General features: G+C 44.2%; 1 protein-coding gene across 37 annotated transcripts in view; it reads left to right on the top strand.

Annotated features, from left to right (window-relative positions):
- The window catches only part of CAMK2G (calcium/calmodulin dependent protein kinase II gamma), a 158,142-nt gene that overhangs the window by 103,015 nt on the left and 33,341 nt on the right, over window positions 1-21,786 (top strand). For 19 of the 37 annotated variants that reach the window (XM_083615655.1, XM_083615665.1, XM_083615661.1 and 16 more), the window contains 3 exons: window positions 177-219; window positions 11,919-11,981; window positions 18,782-18,822. In XM_083615655.1, coding sequence (XP_083471781.1) covers window positions 177-219; window positions 11,919-11,981; window positions 18,782-18,822 — 147 coding nt within the window. The remainder of the gene's footprint in view (window positions 1-176; window positions 220-11,918; window positions 11,982-18,781; window positions 18,823-21,786) is intronic. The other 18 variants (XM_083615663.1, XM_083615652.1, XM_083615671.1 and 15 more) reach the window with 1 other exon arrangement.

The raw sequence follows: 21,786 nt of genomic DNA on the forward strand, positions 1-21,786 counted from the left end.
AAGTGAAATAGTTTCACTCAAGGAAGCTTGTTGTGTATTGTTAGGCTAGCTTGCCTTACATCTGGCTAACATTTACTGTTTACAGGCTACTGTAAGCATGTGTGCCTGCTAAAATGGTGTAGAATATCTCTCAGGAGCCTGGTATCAAACGCAAATCATTTTTTCTCTCTTTTTAGGGTGCGATCCTCACAACAATGTTGGTGTCTCGGAATTTTTCAGGTAAGTATTCCCCTCCCTCTCCTTTTTCTGTTCCTCCTTCCTCATCCTTTTTTAAATATAGGCCTTAACACATGTGTTAAACAAATGCTGAAGAATGAGCGACGCAGATTGTATCCCAGGTTTTGTTAAAGAAGGGTCCATTTTTGAGATTTTCTGTAGTCATTATACATATAACGAGGTTAGGAAGGTGCAGTCATTCTACTTGAGAGTCGGTTCGTTCACCTCAAGACCCTTTATTACACTCGACTTTTGAGATGGATTACTCCGCATCCTTCAGTTTTCCATTAGGAACTCAGTTCTTTAGAGTTTGTGGTGGCAGGCTTATTTCTTTCAGCTCAGAAGTGGGAGCTTAATTCCGTCCGAGAACAAGATGCATTACTGGAAGAAATGGAGTGGTTGGTCCCACAAACCCATTGCAGAGAGTCCTAAAGCGCTCAGGCTGTTGCCTGTTTCCTTCTGATGTGTTTTGAAACAGGTTTTTAGTTCACAGCCAGAAACAGGGCTCACTCTGTGCTCTGTATTAAAGTCACAGTGTCCTAAGTGTTGCAGTGGGGCGACAATCTTCACACTGGCCCTGCTTAGCAAGCAGGTAAAAGTTGTGAAAGTTCGGTAGCTCCCACCCTCCTTGATATCCCAGCAACCTTGACAATGCCTGTAGCCAAGAGCTGGTGCTATCCCAGATATGATAATACCCCTCAGAAAATGGGAATTTACATAAAGGGGGATTTCCCATTTTTTACAAAAACCAGTTGAATTTGCTTTTTTATAATCACCAAGTTCGTTTCTACCCTGATAGTGCCTTTCTCATGTGAGTAGTCTTTGCATGTGTCTGGAAGATGGGGGCGGACAGTCTTGGGCCATAATACGTCACTTTGTGATTCCTTCCTTCTTCCTGTGCCTTTCTCTTATCCAAGAAATGTGGCTCATTTAGGTGGGGGTGGGGTGAGGGAATGGAATCATGTCCTTTTTTCTCCTGAAACGTTTCCTTGACTGTTAACTTCTATTATTTATATATATTGTTGGGAGGTGCGTCTGCTAATAAAGCAGGGAATGCCTTCCTTTTGTGCTGCTGCTGCTCATTTTTATGTGATTTATTTCAGGAAACAATCTTGTCCCTATGGGGGATTTATATATGTTTACTTTTTGTGTGCATCGGCAGGGGACAAGTAGGCAGGTGTGGTTTGTGGGAACAAGTTCTTCTTAGCTGTGTCAAGAAAAACAGGGTTACCACCTGCTTTTAAATCTTAAACTCATCGTGAGGAACGTTTAATGCTGTGAACCGCCCTGAGATCGGCTGTATGAAGGGCAGTGTACAGATTTAACAATAATAATAATAATAATAAATAATAGTGATAATAATTTCCAGCCTGAGGGCTTTATTCCTGGCGAGCAGCGTGCCAGGGTTGGGTAGGGGCCAGAGGCAAAAGTAGGTAGGGTAAGAAGAAGAAGAAAAAGAAGAAAACAAACATCTCCTCAGCCTCCATCCAGGCAAGCAAGCAAGAAGCATTATCGCAGTTCAATGAGGCATTCTAGCCATTCAAAAGCACTTGAGGGTGTAGGATGAGGGCTGTGCCCTGGGGAGAGGCAGTATGGCTTGAGGAGAAGTCCTGAGGCTCCATATTTGACTCCTGGGCCTGAGGTTCTCTAACCCTGCTGTAGAGCTCTGTATGTAGAAGGCAACACCTGAACTGGGAAATATTGCTGCTTTGAGTTCCTCTGAAAGGGGAATGTCTAAAAAGCCGTGTGTGTGTGTGTGTGTGTGTGTGTGTGAGTGAAAGCTGCCAGTTTAAGTGATTAAACATCAGAACGATTCAGTTTGGGGCAGGGACAGAGGAAGCTGCCCAAGTACCGTATTTTTTGCTCTATAAGACTCACTTTTTCCCTCCTAAAAAGTAAAGGAAAATGTGTGTGCGTCTTATGGAGCGAATGCAGGCTGCAAACCCACCAAGATGGGGGCTGTATCACTTACATAGAGTGTTAAACACACAGTTGCTAATCTAGGTATGGTTGAAGTGCGTGCACAACATTTCATTCTGTTCTGGTTGTTTAAATGGGTCTTAATTATATCTGTTTGGGAATTGTACACATTTTCCCCCTGTTATGCTTTATGCGTGAAATATGAGTGGGAATAATCTTCTCAGCCCAGGGAGACCAAGGGGAAAACCATGCCACAGCAAGTTACTGATCCATCTTTCCATTTGTATAGAACGTTCAGCACAGGGTGCTTTAAAATACTTATTTTCCAAACATGGAATATTTAACATTTCTGTTTTTCCCCAAGGTAGGGCCAGAGGGCCTTGTGGGAGGGGATATGACAACTTCTCCCTTTCAGTCTTGATCCAGTTCAGAGCCCCCTCCAGCTGCTTCGCAAGAGAAATTTTCGAGACAGAAGATCCTTCTTCTAACTGCCTTAATTTTCTTTCTTGGGAAGAAGGCGGATAGCTCCATCTAGCGTCTGTATAGAAAAAGGCCCTGCAAATTAATATTCTTTGACCAGTACGTTCTTTATCTCAGGCAACTGACTACTACCTTATTGGGGAAGCAACAAACTGCTGTTGTTAAAGAGACTACAGGGAAGGTTTTTGCTTTAATGTTCTTCTTTTCTTTATGTTTTTCTCGATATATTTTAAGTTCTATGTCCACATGGGTCAGTGGATTCCTTTGAAGCCCTCGCCTGACACTAGTGAATGAGCACAAGTGTTCATTGTTTCAGGGGAAATGCAGAACTCTTTGTGTTCCGATCTTTTCTTCCATGACATCTACAGCTCCCTTCTTTGACCTTTTACTCATGGTCACTCTCTTGATGAACTAGCAACCAAGCCTTACTCAGTTAATTGCCATGATTCTTTAATTTTATCTCTGCCATGCTGAAAAAGCTGCCAGCCAGAAAGGTTAACATAAATTCCAGGAATGTAAAAGGTCTGGGACACCCAACAGAAATAAATGGGTGCACACACAAAAAGCTTAGATGAAACTGGTTTATTAACTAGCAGATGGTGCAGCCCATAATCTTGCAGTGTTAAAAGAGTGACTGAGCAAGTTCTGGAATCTGCCTGGAAATGGCAAATCTGACTGAACAGATCTGGGAGATCATTAACAACATAGAGAATCATTTGAGAGTTCGTCGTTGCCCTTTATTGACCGCAGGAAAACAAGATATAACTTGGATATCAACCACACTAAACTTAGTAATTTTAGACAATTTACGGCAGACCTTTAACTCATGCCACTAAGATTGGCATGCGTCAGTGCCATAGGATCTTCTGTAGGGTGCAGTGCAGTGCTACAGGTAGAATTTCCCCAGATGGTCTAAGTGACCCTACAGATCTTACAGGGGGAGGTGGCCTTTCAGGGATTATTACGCAATGGGGTGAGCTCCCGTGGCTCTGTCCCAGCTTCTGCCAACCTGGCAGTTCGAAAGCACACCAGTGCAAGTAGATAAATAGGTACCGCTGCAACAAGAAGGTAAACAGCATTTCCATGCGCCCTGCCACTTGTCAAAGTCCTCCGCGTGCCAGAAGTGGTTTTGTCTTGCTGGCCATATGACCCAGAAAGCTGTCTGCGGACAAACGCCAGCTCCCTCGGCCTGAAAGAGAGATGAGCACCACAACCCCATAGTCGTCTTTGACTGGACTTAACCGTCCAAGAGTACTTTACATCATCATCATCATCATCAGTGCTTTTTTTCTGGGGGGACGCATACCCCTAAACATTTGTGAATCTAAGTTTGGCCTCATTGTGGGGCAGTATTTCAATATGAGTAGGAAAATGAGAGTACATTTTTTACTCATTATCAGTAACAACATGAAAGATAAAGTGGTCCCCAGTTGTTCAGGGATTTGTATGTTAACAACACAACCTCCATTCAACCTGGGCCACAGCATTCTGCATCAAGGGAGATTCCACGTAGGTCATATTATAGTAGTCCAATGCAATCCAGCCAGATAGGTGGGGTAGCAGTAAAAACAACAACAACGTTGTTGTAGGTGGTGTACCAGCTTAACTTCACCAAACTTCTGGCCATGACCACAGGGCTACCGTATTTTTCGCTCTATAAGACGCACCAGACCACAAGACGCACCTAGTTTTTGGAGGAGGAAAACAAGAAAAAAAATGTTCTGAATCTCAGAAGCCAGAACAGCAAGAGGGATCGCTGCGCAGTGAAAGCAGCGATCCCTCTCACTGTTCTGGCTTCTGGGATAGCTGCGCAGCCTGCATTCGCTCCATAAGACGCACACACATTTCCCCTTACTTTTTAGAAGGGAAAAAGTGAGTCTTCTAGAGCAAAAAATACGGTAATTCACACACCCTCAAAAAATTCAGATTACTCTCACACACCCTGAGGTTAATGCTAAATCATGGGTATCCCCCGCCCTGTGACAGTTTGGAACAGATGCATGGTTGCCATGGAGCCCATGACGACCCAAGCCAGTCAAGGGAATAAAATGATTGCTACCTTTTGTAGCAACCACAGTCTCCCCCCAAATGCTCGAGAATGATGCTTCATCTAGGGCATTATTGGGAGAGGGGATGGTGAACGTCACCAAGAGCTTTGGGGTTGCAAAACAAAGAGTGCTGCTGCTTGCCACCCATTTGCTAAGCCTCCCAACTTACCGACTCCCCTCGGTTGCAGACCCCTTTCTACCCCTCTGTATTTCAAGCTGGAAGTGCGAAAACCGGTCATTCTGGCTTGATCTTGCAACAGTGCTGGTGCTGTAGCTCAAAGGATTGCTATTTGTCATGTTGTAGTCTTGCCTAAAGTGTCTTCATATTGGGTTAACATGGCAACAGAGTTTAAATTGGCATTTCCAGCAGCAAATGCGTTGAGGGTGTTTGTTTTTGGTGTGCTCTGTCTCGTTGGAAGAACCTGCTAGACACCAAAGCAAGAGGATTAGAAGGGCAGCTTTAACTGCAAAGCTGGATATCCTGCAAAGCTTAATTGAATCCTTGACCTGAAGAACTATTGGACTTCGCACAAAGGGAATTGGTTATTTCTAAGTAGGACCTGTAGCAAAATCTGCAGTGTCTGACCGTCCTCTAACAGGAGATTCTCTTCTGGTTTACTGTGTGGGTTGGTCAGGCAGGTTGTCCTACTTTTACACTAGTTACTGAACTATGGATGGCCGAATCAGTCCATTTCCTATCCAAGTCAGTTCTGCAGTTCCGCACTCCATACGTGGAAGTTTGGCTGACAAGAGACAAAGTCTTTGCAGCCTTGAAGATATGATAGAGAGAAACTAGGGGCAAAAAGATGGCATATTCCTACACAGATATTTGAAATATATCAAAAAAATATTCGTTCTTGCCCCAACAGCTCATCCTTTTGGGCCTTTTTATGCTGCTTTCTGATAGGGTGGACGGTAGTATTTTTTGTTTGTTTATTTCTGTCTGTAACAAAAGCCCAGTATGTAGAAATATCAAACAATGCATCAGGCCGGACTATTATTATTTATTTGATTTCTATACCACCCTTTATCCAAAGATCCCAGGGCAGTGTACAACACTGAGAACATAATAAGGGGATGAATGTGTCCCTCCAGTGCTATCTGCCTGGCCTTTGAGACTCTCGCTAGGCCGTGACCCTGGTCTACACCCTTCCAGAGCGCTTCTGCCTAGGTGGAACGCTTGCTTTAAGCTCTGATAATGCCTCTTGCCTGCCTGGAAGGACAATGGAGAGAGGGTACATGAGCTTGTGTAGCAACCAGCTTGCTGCAGAAAGTTAAATTTTTGTATTTGTTGTGCCACTCTCTTGCCTCTCGCCCCACCAATGGCTGGCATGAGCCCTCCATTCTAAATTGTACTCAGGACCTGCTGTGGGATGCTGTTGAGCTGGTTCAGAATACGTGACCATGGTTTGCTGTCAAATTCAATAGATGTGTAAGTGGATGGAATGAGAGGAGTGTGTGTAGAGACCTCTGACTTTCGTATGGAATGCAGCCCACTGTACAAGGGTAAAAGCTTCCTCCATTGCTCCTCCCATTTTTGCCTCTGTCCCTGCCCGCCACTGGCATGTGAACCCCCAGAAAACGAGGGAACACAGCCCTTTTTCAGAAAGCTACAGTTCCACTGTGGGACTGTACCACTTGGTTTCCACTTTGTTCTGCGCTCTGTGTGTGTGTATATATACAGATCAGCACTTAGTTTTTTGCAGAACAGAGACAGTGCTGCCATTGAGACACCACAGGGCTCTCTTGACCCCCTCCAGCAGATGAATACGGAAGGGGCTTGCTTTTAGAATTCGGCTTCTGATTACTGTTTTGATTTGGCTTGGACCCATAGATGTGGATTTAATCAGTCTGGCCAAACTGAGATACTAAGAAGGAGCTATTTCAACCACCACACCAAAGGATAAATCTACAAGTTAACTGCTATTTATTTTTTCTTGCCTGTCTCCAGTTGCAATCTCTTGGGTCTCTTGGATTTTGAAATGACAGCTGTTTTTGTCCTGTTTTACCTTCGTAACACAGAATTCTGACAAATCCTTGTTTCTGTGACTTCATCCATACAAGCTGAAGAAACGATCAAACATAGAATTCCCGCCCCGCCCCCCCCCCCCGTGCTGACTGTAGAGCTTTCTGTTTTTTCATTAAGTGCTCATGTACTCTGGTTATTGGATATCCCAAGCATGTCTGATATTTCTCAGTGAAAACTGGAGTTTCTACATACATATATTTGAAAGTAATCAAGTAGAATTTGCAGGAACTATGTTTCATTTAGTGCCAGGGCTGTGCATAAGCCATGATTCTGCTGGAGAGCAGAAAATTTATTTCATTACAATTTATTGCAATTGTTTATTTTATTACAATTCATTGCAGTTGTTTACAGTTTATTGCAATTCAGGATAGAATTCCTTTACAGAAATAATAAAATATGACAGTGTGTCAGAATCCTTCCCATAGGGCAACTGGTGGTGGACAGCCTGAAATGTGGTACAGTTCAACTGGAGTAGACTGATGTATTAGTTGCCTGTCCCCGTCCCCCCCCAATTATCCTCACAGGGCATTTGGTGGTCAACTGTCTTGTTTTGAGGAGGGTGGGGTCTTCACCTGGAGCAAGCTTTGAGGTGTTGGTCTTTGCCCCCATCTCAGTTGGTACAGCATGAGACTCCTCATCTCAGGTCCATGGGTTCAAGCGCCACGTTGGGCAAAAGATTCCTTCATTGCTGGAGGTTGGACTGGATGACCCTCAGGGTCCCTTCCAACGCTACAATTCTATGATTCATCAATCTCTCCCTGTTCTGCAAGCCGCAGTGGTTGTACAATACAACTTCCTGAGAATTAAAGATTTTTTTTCCTGTTTTGTCTTTTTAAAAAGCAAGTTTCCACCCCTGAATTTAGTTACGTTCGGAGAAAACACAGCTCTGTTTAAAGCATTGACGACTCTTCTCTAGAAGTAGCCTTTGTGGCTTCAAAAATATTTACGGTCCTTGAACTCGTATTGAAAAGCTTTCCCCAACCTGGTACCCTCCAGATGTTTCGGACTGGGGCTGTGGTGGGAGTTGTAGCCTAAAACATCTGGCTGGCACCAGACGGGCAAAGGATTAGAACCAACAGCTCAGAGGTTAGCACAGTGGGAGGGAGGTGATGACCATCTTTAGATCCTTCATAAAAGTTCGGTACCATAATACAGCTCTTGACCATGGGTACCAGTATTGCTTCCAAGTACTTTCCCTTCATCACATTGTTTTTACCATACATTATATGTGCAGGGTGAGGTATGCTACGTATGCAAGATGCACGACAGACCATACCTGAAATGGTTTTCTAGAGGTACAGTTGCGAAGTGTGGATGTGACAAATACGTTTGCAGGTGTATGTGTCATACAAATATATTTAACGGAGGCAAGGCTGACTGAGACTCCCTGCTGAGCATAGTTTCTGGCACCACTCCTTGGTTCAGTTTACTTTGGTGCTGGATGTTCATTAATGATAATGCAGGGGAGAGGGAAAAGGTTTCATAAAACCTTGCTTCACTTTTATGATATTCAGTGTCACTCAGGTGGACCTAATCATCATCTTCTCCCTGGCACAGCCCCTCACCAACCCCAGCTCCAAAAAATAAATAAATAAAAATCTAGACCCCATCCAGAGCAGATTCTGGATGTGTTCCAGGGTGGAGAGTAAGTCCCATTGCACAAGGGAAAGTCTTATTTGCTTGTGAGTAAACACAGTTTGGATGCCACCCATGTTCGTGTGTGTGCACATGCACCCACTCAACAAGTTAATAATAATAATAATAATAATAATAATAATAATAATAATAATATTTATACCCTGCCCATCTGGCTTGCAGCATATCTAAAAACATAATAAAAACATCAAGTGTTAAAAACCTCCCAGAGTAGTAGTAGTAGTAGTAGTAGTAGTAGTAGTAGTAGTAATTTAAGCAAGTATTTTGTGTGAAACCCTTCTCTCTTCCCCCTCCCCTTTCCCCCAATCCCTCTTTTGTATTTCAAACCATGTGTTTTGGTTCTAAACTGTTGCCCACCTATTCACCAGTACTTCTCCCTCTGATCTGAAGCTTTAGCGCTTTTACAGAGCGGAGAATGAAAGAGATCCTAGCCAGCCTGGACATTGCAACAGTGTCCCCTCATCATGCAGCCAATGGAATATGGTGGTTATATGGCGGCCAAATCAGAATAAGGGCACTGCTTCTTGCCCTCACTTCATTAAATAGGCTCAAGGGTCATCTCAGTCACACACAAAGACTGGCTCAAGATTCATCTGTCATGAATGCTTTAGCTGAGATTTCTGCATTGCAGGGGATTCAACTAGATGGGGCTTAGGGTCCCTTCCAACTCTACGATTCTGTGATTTCTTGATGCTCCAGTCTTTGAGTAATTAATCTGCAAATGTGAACCACCCGTGAGACTGGACCTATGACACTGATTTGTGTGTGTGTGTGTGTGTGTGAGAGAGAGAGAGAGAGAGAGAGAGAGCGCACGCACTCGAATAAATGCAGATATAGGTATATAAAATGTTGGGCAAGATAGCGAACGAACTAGTGACTAACTCATTAGTCTTCTGAATATGCAAGGCAGGAGGATTACCGTATTTTTCGCCCTATAGGACGCACCGTCCCATAAGGCACACCTAGTTTTTTGGGGGGGGAAATAAAGGGGGGGATTATTTTTCCCCCAGGCGCGGGGCTGGGGCGGGGGAAGCCCGAGCTTCCCCCGACCCCAGCCCCCAAACAGGCAGCTCTCTGCAAGCCGTGGGAGCCCAGCACTGGCTCCCGCTGCTTGCTGAGAGGTGCGCGAAGCCTGGACGCGCTGAGCTCAGCGCAGGCAGGCTTCAGCATGCAGGCAACTCTCCGCAAGCAGCGGGAGCCGAGCGCCGGGCTCCCGCTGCTTGTGGAGAGGTCCGCGAAGCCTGGACGCGCTGAGCTCAGCGTGCGCAGGCTTCAGCATGCAGGCAACTCTCTGCAAGCAGCGGGAGCCCAGCGCCGGGCTCCCGCTGCTTGCGGAGAGGTCTGCGAAGCCTGGAGAGCGAGAGGGGTCGATGTGCACCGACCCCTCTCGCTCTCCAGGCTTCAGCGAAAGCCTGCATTCGCCCCATAGGACGCGCACACATTTCCCCTTCATTTTTGGAGGGGGAAAAGTGCGTCCTATAGGGCGAAAAATACGGTAGATTTGGGAAGGTGACTAGTCTTAATTTACTGAACCTGCTATCCATTCTCTATATATCTCTTCCTTTTGCAGACTGGTATAGAGAGCTGAGATCTTGAGATGTGAGCACCAGGTTCCCCATTTCAAATCCCACCTCAGCCACAAACTCACTAGATGCCCTCAGGCACGATTCAATCCTTTGCACTCAAGGAGCTAATACTTCCTGATTCTACATGGCTTTTGTAAGGATCACTGAGATAACATCTGTGAAGTGCCTTGAATACTTGAAATGCATTGTATTAATGCTGTAGTCTTCTTCTCAGCGGGTTCCCGAAGAGCTTATCTGCTTAGTTTTCACTTTGGGGAAGAATGAGGTCTCCTATAACTTAACGAGAAGACTGCCGGGGGTTGCCTGCCTCACTTAGAACAGAGCTTTCCAAACTGTGTGTCGCGACACATTAGTGTGTCGGCTGCAGTGTGTAGTTGTGTTACGCAAATGCACCCCACACTCTTCCCGGGGCTGGAAAGGGGTTAGTTTAACCTCCGGTTTGCTAGTAAAACTTAATTACTCTGTCACGAAACGATGGGTGTCTTAAGAAGTGTGTCGCCAACAGGAAAAGTTTGGAAAGCTCTGACTTAGAAAATGGTGCTGCTACATCCTCTTCTCTCCCCCCTCCCATAAGTCCCTGTTCTCAGGCATGTTTTACTATCCTGTCTTGCTTTTAGGTGGACGTTTGCCCTTCCTGAAGATCCACTAAGACACCCAAATACTCTGTTGGTCTCTTTTCTGAGTGGTGGCGTAGAATTGCATACTTTCTTCTTCCGTTTTGTTTGATATCATCCGGGTGGTTTAACCACAACTTAACTTTGTTTTCTCATTGACCATTTTATTAGGAAGGTGGTTTTAATACTGCATGCTATGTCTTGCAATGGCTGCACAGATGTGTGGGCTCACAGCCGCTCGGCTCTTTCATGATCTTTTTTGCTCCCGCTGAGCTAAGCTAAGGTTTGGCTTAATGTGTCAACCAAACCCAGGCTCATGGTTAAGCTGTCTCCCCGCTAACCACAAGCTGTAGCCAAGAACAGAACTTGGCTGCAGCTCGTGGTTAGAGCAGAACTTGGCTGCAGCTCGTGGTTAGTGAAAAGAGCTTAACCACAAGCCTAGTTTCGGACAACACACAAAGCAAAACCTTGGCTTAACTCAGCACATTGGAGCAGTAAAAAGGACTGAGGAGGCTGCAAAGTGTGCAGCCCTAGTAAGTCAGAATTTTGCCTTACTGTTTTGTGTGAACCAGGCCTATGAGAAAACTCAGTAAATGTGTATCAGAACTCTTGGAAGAGAAGTATCCAGACCCTCCCAGTGCATTTCAGTTTGGGAGGGGATGCTTAAGAACCTTGAGTGCTGAAGAGACAAACTACCATCTTCCCACTCTGGAGAGCTGTGAGAAATGCTACTCTGGAAAATGTTCCTAATAAACTACAGCTCACACCATGTCTGTACTTCCCGTGCAAAGGATGTTGATTTCCCTATTACTGAACTTACTATTTTTTTTACTGAACACATGTTTAGCACATAGTGGCTGAAGATGCTGTGGTGTCTATGAACCCAGACGTACCGATTGCGTGTGTGGTTTTTTGGGGGGAAATTCTCACAATTTGATCTTTCATAATAGAAGATGTTGCAATGACGTTTGGATGCAAGTGTTTAGCACCCTCCGACTCCTCCCCCCCCCAAAGCCTTTATTACTGCCTCTTTGATGTTAATGTCCCTCTTTTTTGACTTTGTCATCCCAGAACTCTGTATCTGAGAGCCTGTTTTATAAACACTGTTTACAGCTAAATCCTGCCATTTTCTGAACGCCGTTCCTGATGTCCAACCCTCTGTGCTGGATTCTGTAGTTCTATCTTAATGTTTTAAGGGGAATCAATTACCTTTTTTTACCCCCTGTAATAGTGTGTTTCCCTTCTTCGATCCTTTCTTTCTTCCTACTTTTCCTTTCAAAACTAATTTACTTGCACCTTGCTCTCTCGTTGCTGTTGGGCCTTTTTGCTTCATTATGGCTCCTCCCACTGAATGATTGTGTCCAATCAGTTGGCAGGCAGAGCTCCGCCCCTGCTTCGGCCGCCATGAGTGCTGCCGGCCTGGCTGAGCAAGGTATGTGGCATGAGTCGTATATCCTGAGTGCCTGAACCTAGAGTTACCTATCCGCCTACCCTCCACCAACTCCACAACCAGTTAAAACCAGCATGCCAGTGTTTGTGAACCCAGTGAGAAGCCATCCATGCTTGCTGGCTGAGAAATGGGCATGTACTAAGGTATCCATCTAACCAAGAACCATAACCACATGGATTTTAAGTCTACTAACAAAGTATGCATGTTGGGTTCTTAACCCAGTCCTGCAATGAATCAGCACATGAGATTTGGAGGCAGGGATTGGTCGGATGTGGGGTTGCCAGTGCCTGCTGTTTGAAGGGGATTTCAGAAGGTGAGTGTATCTTAGAGTGAGGGGACCAAACATGCCAGCAAACTGGCTTGGCAAGGGTGGGGATGCTGTTGTATAATGAAGCTTGTTCCTAGGAAAGTGGCCTGTCACGTTACAGGAAGAGGAGATACAGGGTTGTCTTGCAATTCATCCACACGGTTGGGTATCAAGCAATAGCTTTCAGAAGCTTAGAAAAGTTGCATTCTCTAGTTCAAAAATTGTGGCTCCGAACCATCTGTTTGGAGCACCTGTGGGTTTGAATGCAAAGGGGGAAGCAAATAGGACAAGAAAAGGGCCTCTTACAGTGGAGGAGATCATCAACATGCATGTTAAACTCCCTACACCTCCAGGACTAATGCTATCTGAGGTTTGTACCCTCTTCCACCAAAATCCCCAACAGCAGAGAGCAGTGTGCAAACACAAGTCTTCAGCCAGCTAAGGATTAATGTTCAGCCAAACTTGAGCCCCAAACCCATTACACTGCCTTAGACTCAGAAGGAATGAATCTGCCGAGCTGAAGCCGAGCCTCCACATAAACAGGGGCAGAAGTGGACCTAAGGACTTTCAGGCTGAAGTGCCAGACTCCCCAGACTCCCCTTCCCTGCTAGGCTCCATGGAGCCCTCAAAATGCCTGAGACCACATCCCTTGAGCTTCTTGGGACATAGCAATAGTCTTTCAGAGGCCTCATGCCTGTCAGCTGAGGAACTTGCAGGGTGAGGGACGGAAGGAAGTGGGAGGGAAGTCATCCTCACTGTGCCCTACTCCCCCACAAGTTCCTCACAGACCCCCATTTGTTCTACTTAATTTGCATGCTTGTTTCTGGGTGCACTATGCGTGTGGTGTTTCATGCAATATATATATATATACATAAAAATACAAATCACATTGCAGAATTTAGACTTCTCGCGATCCAGTGTTCCTGCCGCAGAGTTCGGTGGGCGGGGAGCAGGGTTGTGCTTTTTGTGAGTGATTGGTGATAAGTATTTCAAGAAAGGAACCAGGTCTTTTACCTAGCAAAAGGAACTACCCAATTTCACTGTATGTTTTAGCCAATGTGCCGTAGGTGGGGTGATGCCTAAGATCCAGGAGTGTGCAGGCAAGGAAATGAGAGGAAGTGGGGGACAGCCTCTGGTGCCCCATAAAAGGGGCCTTCCCCCTGGTATGCTGTGACACTGGCAAAGTTTATTTCTCCTGCCTCTGCTATTGGCACTCAGGCTTGCAGACTAACTGATAATTTCCCATGAATTAAACAAGAGGAAATGGCAGAGGAATTCATCAGTCCCTCCAGGACTGCTTGGAAAATGTTTTGTCATTATACACCAAGTTATTTCTGCAACCATGAAGGCCTCCCATTTTCTCTCTCTGCCCATTAGTTTAAAACCAGGACGATCAGCCCGCCGGATAATATATACGTTGTCCTTTGGGGAAGGGAAACTGTTCCCAAAATTGATACCAGCAGAGAACTTCATGCATCATTAAAGATACTATTATTATTATTTTTAAAAATGAAACCCGTATCAGACTCTCTTAGATGAGACAGATTTAGGGACCATAAAGATTAGAGATTTGGGGCTCTTGCTTTCATTGCGGCTACGGAATTTTTCACATACATGCTTTCGTGACGTCACGTTTAGCAGAGTCTGCAAACTCTGGGTCACTCAACCCTGTGCTAAAATTGTGAGTAAGCATTTTAATATTTTTTTTTAATGTTAAAATAGTTTCTCAAAGCAGAACCTGCCCTAACATCACATGGGGAAGGGTTGAGAGGGGTCAAGAGTGGATGGCAATGTGTCCCATGTCTGGGAATCTGCAGAGCATGGATGCAAAAACATTTCTTTACCCGAAAGGGACCTCCCAGGCAGTTTTCCTGGGGCCGTCCCTGCTGTCGTCTTGTGCTGAGTTGTGTATTGTGCCCTGTGCTTTTGTTTTTTTGGAGTCATCTTACACCATGTCTTGTGCCTGTGTGTGGTGCTTCATCTGTGGGAATCCTATCTCCGCATTTCCAGTGTGTCGGCTGACACCTGCAGGCCACCGCTCTGAGCAAACATGCATCTTTGTCTTGTCTTGTCTGCTTGGGATGTCTGCTCTTGTCACCGTGTTGTAAATTAATTTATAAAAGTCTCCCCCCAACCATCTTCTATTGCATGAGCTGCTTTAAATGAGTAGCAAATTTTTCTCTTCCTGCAGTGCTGGGCCATGAACTGGATTTTTTTCCTGGGGCTGTTTGGGTGAAGCATGTGAACTGTGGAACATTCATTAGGGTCAGGATGTGAGCAGACTTCCACAATTGTGTTCAAGCTAGCATTACCAGGCTTCCTGGCTGTCCTTTGCATCTCTTCGCAGTGCACAGTAGTTGCATAGAAAGTTTATTCCCACTGCTTCTCCTACCCAGCTATTTTTCTAGCCCCACTATAAACGCAGACTACTTATTTCCGTGTTAAGAGTTTCGGGGTGAGTGGGGAATTAATTAAATGCATTTTGCAGCCTGTTCACAATCTGTGATGGTCTATGACATTTGCTGCTTTTCCTATTCCCCCCCCCCCGCCCCCCCATCCTTCTCCAAGCACTTGTGGGCATAGATTTTTTTCAGGCATTGAGGAATATCACTTTAAGGTAGCTCCAAGTGCTCTAGAACCATGCAAATACTTCCCTGCTTTCTGTGTGTGTGTGGGGGGTATAATTTCTGACAGGGCCAAAAGGAAGATACGAGACAGGTAAGGAAGTGCCCTCTCTTGGTTGTGATTTCCATTGTTTAAGTGGGTTATGCAGAACAAAGCCATAAGTTCTGTGTAACTACGCAGCTTGCTTACACTTTCACTATTCTTATTTCTTAAACCTTTGTCCTGCATTTCCCCCAGGGATGGAAGCAAATTCCAATAAGAAGCACTGTGTTTTCCTGTTACCTCTCCCTTGGTTCCCACCCCCTCCTCCACATTGTCTTCTGTTCCAGACCAAACTAGAACTCACACATCAGAATTTTGTGGCCTAACTTGATGTACGTCTACTTTGGGTGTGCCATGTGGTGTATAGTTTCTCTTTTTGCTTTTAAGTCTCCTCTTGTTGAGACCTGTTTCGTATGTTCTGCTGGTGGCGTGATAGAACCTCCAACCCACTTCTGCATAAGCAAGGCACCATGCTGTTTGTTGTTGCAAAGCCAGTGTAAGCAACGCATCCCGTGGACAGAGCAGCTTGTGTGGAAAGTGCTCACGTCAAAGTGGTTTTCCATGGCAGCTATGCTATCCATATTGCAAACGACACAGGCTACAGTTGAGTAATGAAGTGAAGGCCCAAGACAGGAGTTGATCATCATGTGAGCTGCGCACAGGTGGGCTGAAGCAAGCTGCTGACCATCCTGTGGAGCCTCCTTTTATTGAGACAAATATGCAAGCTAGGCAGATACATTTTGGGCTGTGACCTTTGCACATATTCCGTCCCGAGATCGTGGGGTGGTACAAAGCTATTTTGGCACCTGTTTCCACAGCGTCATTTTCCCCTTGCACAGTGTATGACGAAGGAGACAAAAGGTCTCAGGGACAAAGGTTACAGACAGGACACCGCTGACTGAGACCGCAAAAGGTCAGACATAGGGAACCACTCCGCGATATCCCTACAAGTAACCACCACCCCACCACTTTAGCCTGGAAAGACTACCCAGAGAGGAATTTTCTCTCGTGTTTGTCTCTGTATTCAGTACAACTGACCACATAAGGTGCTGCCTTTCCCCCCAATATGATAACTTCACAGGTGGGGAGAGATCGATATGAAATTTCTGACTCTTTCAGAAATGTGCTTGAGCACTTTGTCATCCAGCACGCAGCAGAGTTTTTGTGCGCTGCAGTTATAAACTGTAAAAAATAAATTCCAAGCATGAAGCATCAGTTTCATAGAGTGGAGTCAGGATTAATTACACAAGGGTAAAAAATTGATTTCAGTCTGTGCAGTAGGCCTCATTAGATTCATATAGGTGATGTTCTCCTTCATGCTGACTCCGCTGTTAACTAAGGCAGTTAACAGAGTTCCCTCATTTGTAGCCCTGACTTTCCCATGAAATGTAGAGGAGTTCTTGGAGAAACTTGAGATAGTATGCCTTTGGGGCAAGTGAAACTTCCAAGTGTCTATGAATGCAGTTTATGAGGGTGATAGTAGCTGGGTCTTTTATTTTTATTTTTTTACTTGTGTATAGAAAGTCAGAAGTTTTTTGTTTCGTTTTTGTTTCTGCATTTTTTAAACTCATGTAAATAGGGAAGCAAAAACACCTCCATTCTTTTTGTTCGTTTGTTTTCAAGGTGGGCACAAAGTTTCAGAGGAATTTCAGCTTCCATACAAACCTGCCCATATTCAGGATAATCTGGGATTCAGGGTTTAAATTCCAAATTCAGTGAGCAGGAAATCTTAACCCTGCTGATTGGTCAGATTTCCTTAGCCTAATATGTGGGTTGCATAATATTTCTGTTCAAGTCTTGGGTTTAAAACCTCCTTAGGCACACAATAACTGTGTTGAGTTCAGTTCTGGGCCAAATTACCATGAGTTACATTTGTTTAATGCAAAACGTGGGCTTTAGGGAGTACAATGAGTTCCTCTAACAGAAACCCTGCCACCGCCACTACCTCAGTGGCCTCTGCAAAGTCTATTTCGTACCTGTTTACAGCCCCAGTATGTGCTACCTTACCACTGCATGATCCCAACCAGTTGCATAATGAACACAACGATGTCCCAGTGCTGTATCCCAAATCAGATTTGGCTATGTGATGACATCACTGGGGATGAATTCCTCCCATAGCCCTTGCTAAAGGGAAGGGGGAGAAGAGGGAACACACGGCTAAGGCAACCAGGTTATATTTCCCTAACTTGCTGTACTAGAATGCTAGATTTGGGCGAGACCTCAAAGGCAACCCAATCCATTCCACTGCTGATGCAGGAATTTTTTGCTGCAGCACCCTTGATAGGTGACCATCAAGCTTCTATATAAAAATAGTTTTACAAGGAGGGACAAGGAAATGTTCATGAAGCCCACCCCATTTTTAGCCCAACTCGTTTTGAAACGTGTAGGAGATGCCAGAGAACCCAGAACTTGGCTCTCTTGGGATTTTAAAGCAGAAACTTAACTATTCTTTCATGGTGACCGCAAGGGCTAGTATTTTCGCACTTTTGGAAATAAAGCGAATGTTCTCTGCCTTCCATTCTCTGCATTGTAAGACTTTGATCCGTGCTGCGGTCCCAGCCACGGAAATTTCACATCATGCTTTCGCCTTGACCCTATTCTTGTACCTTCATGTGGATGTGACCTAAGCAGTTTTTAAGAGGCATTAGCATAAATTTGCAACTCATTTGTCCTACCGTGTCCCTAGAACCCTTCACCAACTGCAGTGTACAGTTTGTGGGGCAGTTCCTTTACGCCAATAGGCACCTGTTGAGTGAATTTGTTGGCCACAAAGTTGCAAGCAAATGCCGCTTTGCTGTTGTAAATGGATATGCTGAGTTGTTGTCCTTGGGCATGTATAGGTGGTCTCATGTGTGCATTGGGGGTCGCCCTGTATCCCTCTGCTACACATGCATCCGCAGTACATGTATACTTGTGTGTGACGTGTTTGTGTGTCTGCAAGCTAGTTGTTCGTTCAGACAAAGGTGACATGGCCTTGCCTTTCTGAAGGTGAAACAGGTAGCCTGAATCTTGCTTATAGTCGTCTCCCTTGCGTTCTCCCGCTTGGCAGCTCCCAGTGCTGCCTTGCTTCTGTTCCCCATTCCCCACCGCGGAACGTGAGCCATCTTTTCCTGGTTCTTATTCCACGTGGATTCCCGCTGGTATATTGGTTTGGTCAAAGCACTTTGAATTCCCAGGCATTGACCACGCCCATCGACTATTACTTTTTAATAGGTAATACCTATGCATGAGCCACTTCACAGGCAAAATTTCCTGCATGGAAATCATACGTCTATTTCGCCAGGTGTACATGCAGCAGGAACTTGCAGCTGGTCAAGACAACTTTTGAATTCATTGCACACAACAAAACTACATGTGAGATTCGCACTTTTAATTTAAAAAAAAAGTGCCTGATGACTTCCGTGAAGAAAGTTTGCCTTGTGTGAAGCAGCCTTAACAACTGTATTCAAGGGGTAACGTTCAGCTTTTGGAATTTAAGAGATTCCCCCCCCCCTTTTTTATTGTCACTGTTAACTTTGAATATTGAAGGGATGGGGCAAGCAATGAAAGTGAAAGATTTGAAACCAAACCTCAAGAGCTCTCAAGGCCTGTTTTACTAATCAGTGTCTTTGGTGTGAATACCAGGCAGGTTGCATAATTTGTTGTTTTGAACAAGCAGGAGCCTGAGATGGATATGGCTTGGCCTTTAAAGCCATCCTAATTAGCAAGGAAAACTTTCTGCTAACACTCCCATAAGACTGAGTTGAAGGGCAAGGGAACAAGCGTTCACAAAATGAAGCTTACTTGTGTCTCTTATTTCTCTCCGCAGCTGCCAAAAGCTTACTGAACAAGAAGTCTGATGGAGTAAAGGTAGGTTTTGGATTTTAGCCCACCCTCTTCCTTTCCAGTCTGTTGGACTAGAATTGCTGTCCTTGACCAAAGGCCCACAATCATTCCTGCGCCAGAAAACAACTGTCCTTCTCCTCCTATGACTGTCTTCACCACTTTTCCCACCTCAGTTCTGCTGTTTACTGTGTCATTGATCTTTCTTTCTCTCCTAAGCCAGGGTTGTGTAAAAGATAGACTGGGATCTGGTGGCAGATCCCTGGGTGATTTTGCAGTAGATCGGCAAGGGTTTCTGACTCCCGACTGTTTAAATATGGCAACACAAAATGAGTTCCCACCCAAAATAGGGCACTGGGAAGAAACAAGCTAAATAGAGGTTATGTGTGAAAGTACTGAAAATAAATTCCTAGGCTCAGAATATGCTCACAAGCACCCTCATTCTTTAATTCTACCTGCTATGTCTTTCACTTTGGTTGGTGGATCTTTGGGTTAATAATAATAATAATAATAATAATAATAATAATAATAATAATAATAATAATAATAATATCTGGCAAGTCTGAAGTCTTCCCAGCCCTGCTCTACAGCTTCTGGAATTGATGTATGAGTGAGTTTATGTTTAAATATATAAATTAAACTGGTATCGAAGATTTCAAATGCTATGAATTCACTGTGTCTCATTGTGGAGCTTAAAAAGAAGACGACGGTGATGTTGACATATTGGAGAATAAGAATCCATAATATGAGATCGGTAAAGCGTTAGGACCCAGTACGTAATCCAGTTTCTGTAGTTGATCAGGGTTTTGTTGAGAATGGGTATACATTTTATTTATTAATTACTTTTATAAAATATGTTTATAAGCCACCAATTCATAAGGAAAATGTCAAAGTGGTTCGCAACAACTGTACACAAAACCATACCATAAAAACCATACAAAAAAAGTTAAAACCAGATTACTCTTGTGGAAAGGTGTATTCTTATTTGCCTGCATAAGCCTAATGGGATAGGAAAGTTTTCATCAGGTGCTTCAAAGTTGAAACAGGAGAAGCCCGCTGAATTCTACTAGCAGAGTATTCCACAGGACAGGGCTGACTCTAAAGGCTTGGTTCCTTGGTTCCTTCAAATAATCCTTGCCGACTCAGAGAACAACCAGCAACATCGCTGGCAGATGATCCTAGTGATCAAGCTGGAATGTAAGGGGTCAGGCAGTCCCTGAGCTACCCAGGATCTAATCTGTTCAGGGCTTCATAAATTAATACAAGATTTCATATTTTTCTCTACAACGAAGGACGAGAAGAATTCCTCCTGCATGTTTGTTTTTAATTAAGGCTTTTCTTATTTTCGAAGCAGCTGTTAGATTTTCTGACCCTTGCACTCATCGGATCAGTGGTCAGCACAAAAGAGGAGCCAACCAAATACAGAAATTAGCTTTACAGAACCATCTTCCTTTTGGGGGGCGTAGGGAAGTGAAGTTCCATTTTCTTTGGGGATAGATGTCTCCCATTGCCCATGAAATTGCCTGAACCTCTGACCCCAAAGCTCCTTGCATGTGTGTGAAGACGTCAGCCCTAACTGTACATGTTTTGCACATGTTTCCCAATTTTGACTCTATCCTGCTACTAGGCAGCGTTTTCTTCATTTCATCTCCACAGCTCATATGTAAGATACAGGAGCGTTGCTCATGTTCCATACAAAGTGAAAGACATCACCCTAAAATGATGCCCCTGTGATGTTCTAATGAATTCTTGACTATTGATTATTCTCTCCGTTTGCTTTTCCTGTGAGTATTTGTGTTGGCTGCAAGGAATTGTGGTCGCGCTTATCTCACAACAAGTGCAGCAAATGAACTGCTTTTATTGGGATAATTAGTTTTTCTGTGGAATTTACCGTCCTGAATGCTGTTTCCAAATTAATTTCAGCCTTTTCCCCCTATAATCTCTGCTGGTAGTTTTAGCTCCTGCTGGGGAAAGAGGCAGGGAGATAGAATAGGATAAAGCTCCATAGTAATGAGGAGATAATTTAATGGCGTGTGATGTACTGTTCTAGGGAGGAAACTAGATGTTCATGGGTGTGATTTCTCTTAGAATTCCATTAATTTTCCTTTGTCTGTGGATTTCTTTGTTGTTCAGCTAGGACTCTGGGTCATGTGCTATCAATCTGGGTATAGGAGCTGTCCAAAATAACATATCACTTAGAAGCTACTGCCATACCTTGGAAACCCAGGAACTGAACACAACAGATAACTTACTAACAGGGTCTGTTCCACATGTTGCTAATCCTGTTCTTGTGAATAAGTTCACTCCATTAACTTATTTATCCTGGCTTGTTGCAATACTTCAGATGAACTAGAGAGAAGTGTGTGCGCTTTTGGCAAATTCTTTTTAGCTCTTGTAGAAATGTACTCTTCATCCTGTATAGTTGCAGAGAAAGCAAAGTAGCTAGTTTTACTCACAATCTATTATTTCTGCTTTCTTCCATAAGTCTATACTGGGCAGCTTAAAAAATAACTTACCATGGAAGCCAACACTTGTTGAGCAAGGGATGAGAAAACCTGCCTCGGATGCGTTGGAGATGACAACTTAGAAATTTGAGTTTTAAAAGGTCATATTGGAAAGGATGTGTGAGCTGGTGTTGCACAGCAGCTAAGAGACTGGGTCCTGAATCAATATGATATCAATCTGAATTGATGCATCCACTATAAACACATCACGCTACTTTCAGCTTCAGGATAATGCCAATTAATTCAACATGGTTGTTGTAAGGATTGTAACAGGAGAATTTGTACGGAGCACTCTGAACATCTGAAAGCAACATATAAAACTATTATTGCATGTTTATAAACATTGTGCAATATATAGAAATGTGTTATCGTTGCTTTTAATAATAATCAAAGAAGGGGAAAACAGTTAATTCGCCCTATTTGAGGATAAAGGGGGGAAAGCAGTGGTTTTCTCTCAAGTGCAGATAGGACACACTGGCAGATGGGA

This window comes from Podarcis filfolensis (assembly GCF_964270895.1).
Source record: "Podarcis filfolensis genome assembly, chromosome: 5".
In the NCBI taxonomy this organism is placed as follows: Eukaryota; Metazoa; Chordata; class Lepidosauria; order Squamata; family Lacertidae; genus Podarcis; species Podarcis filfolensis.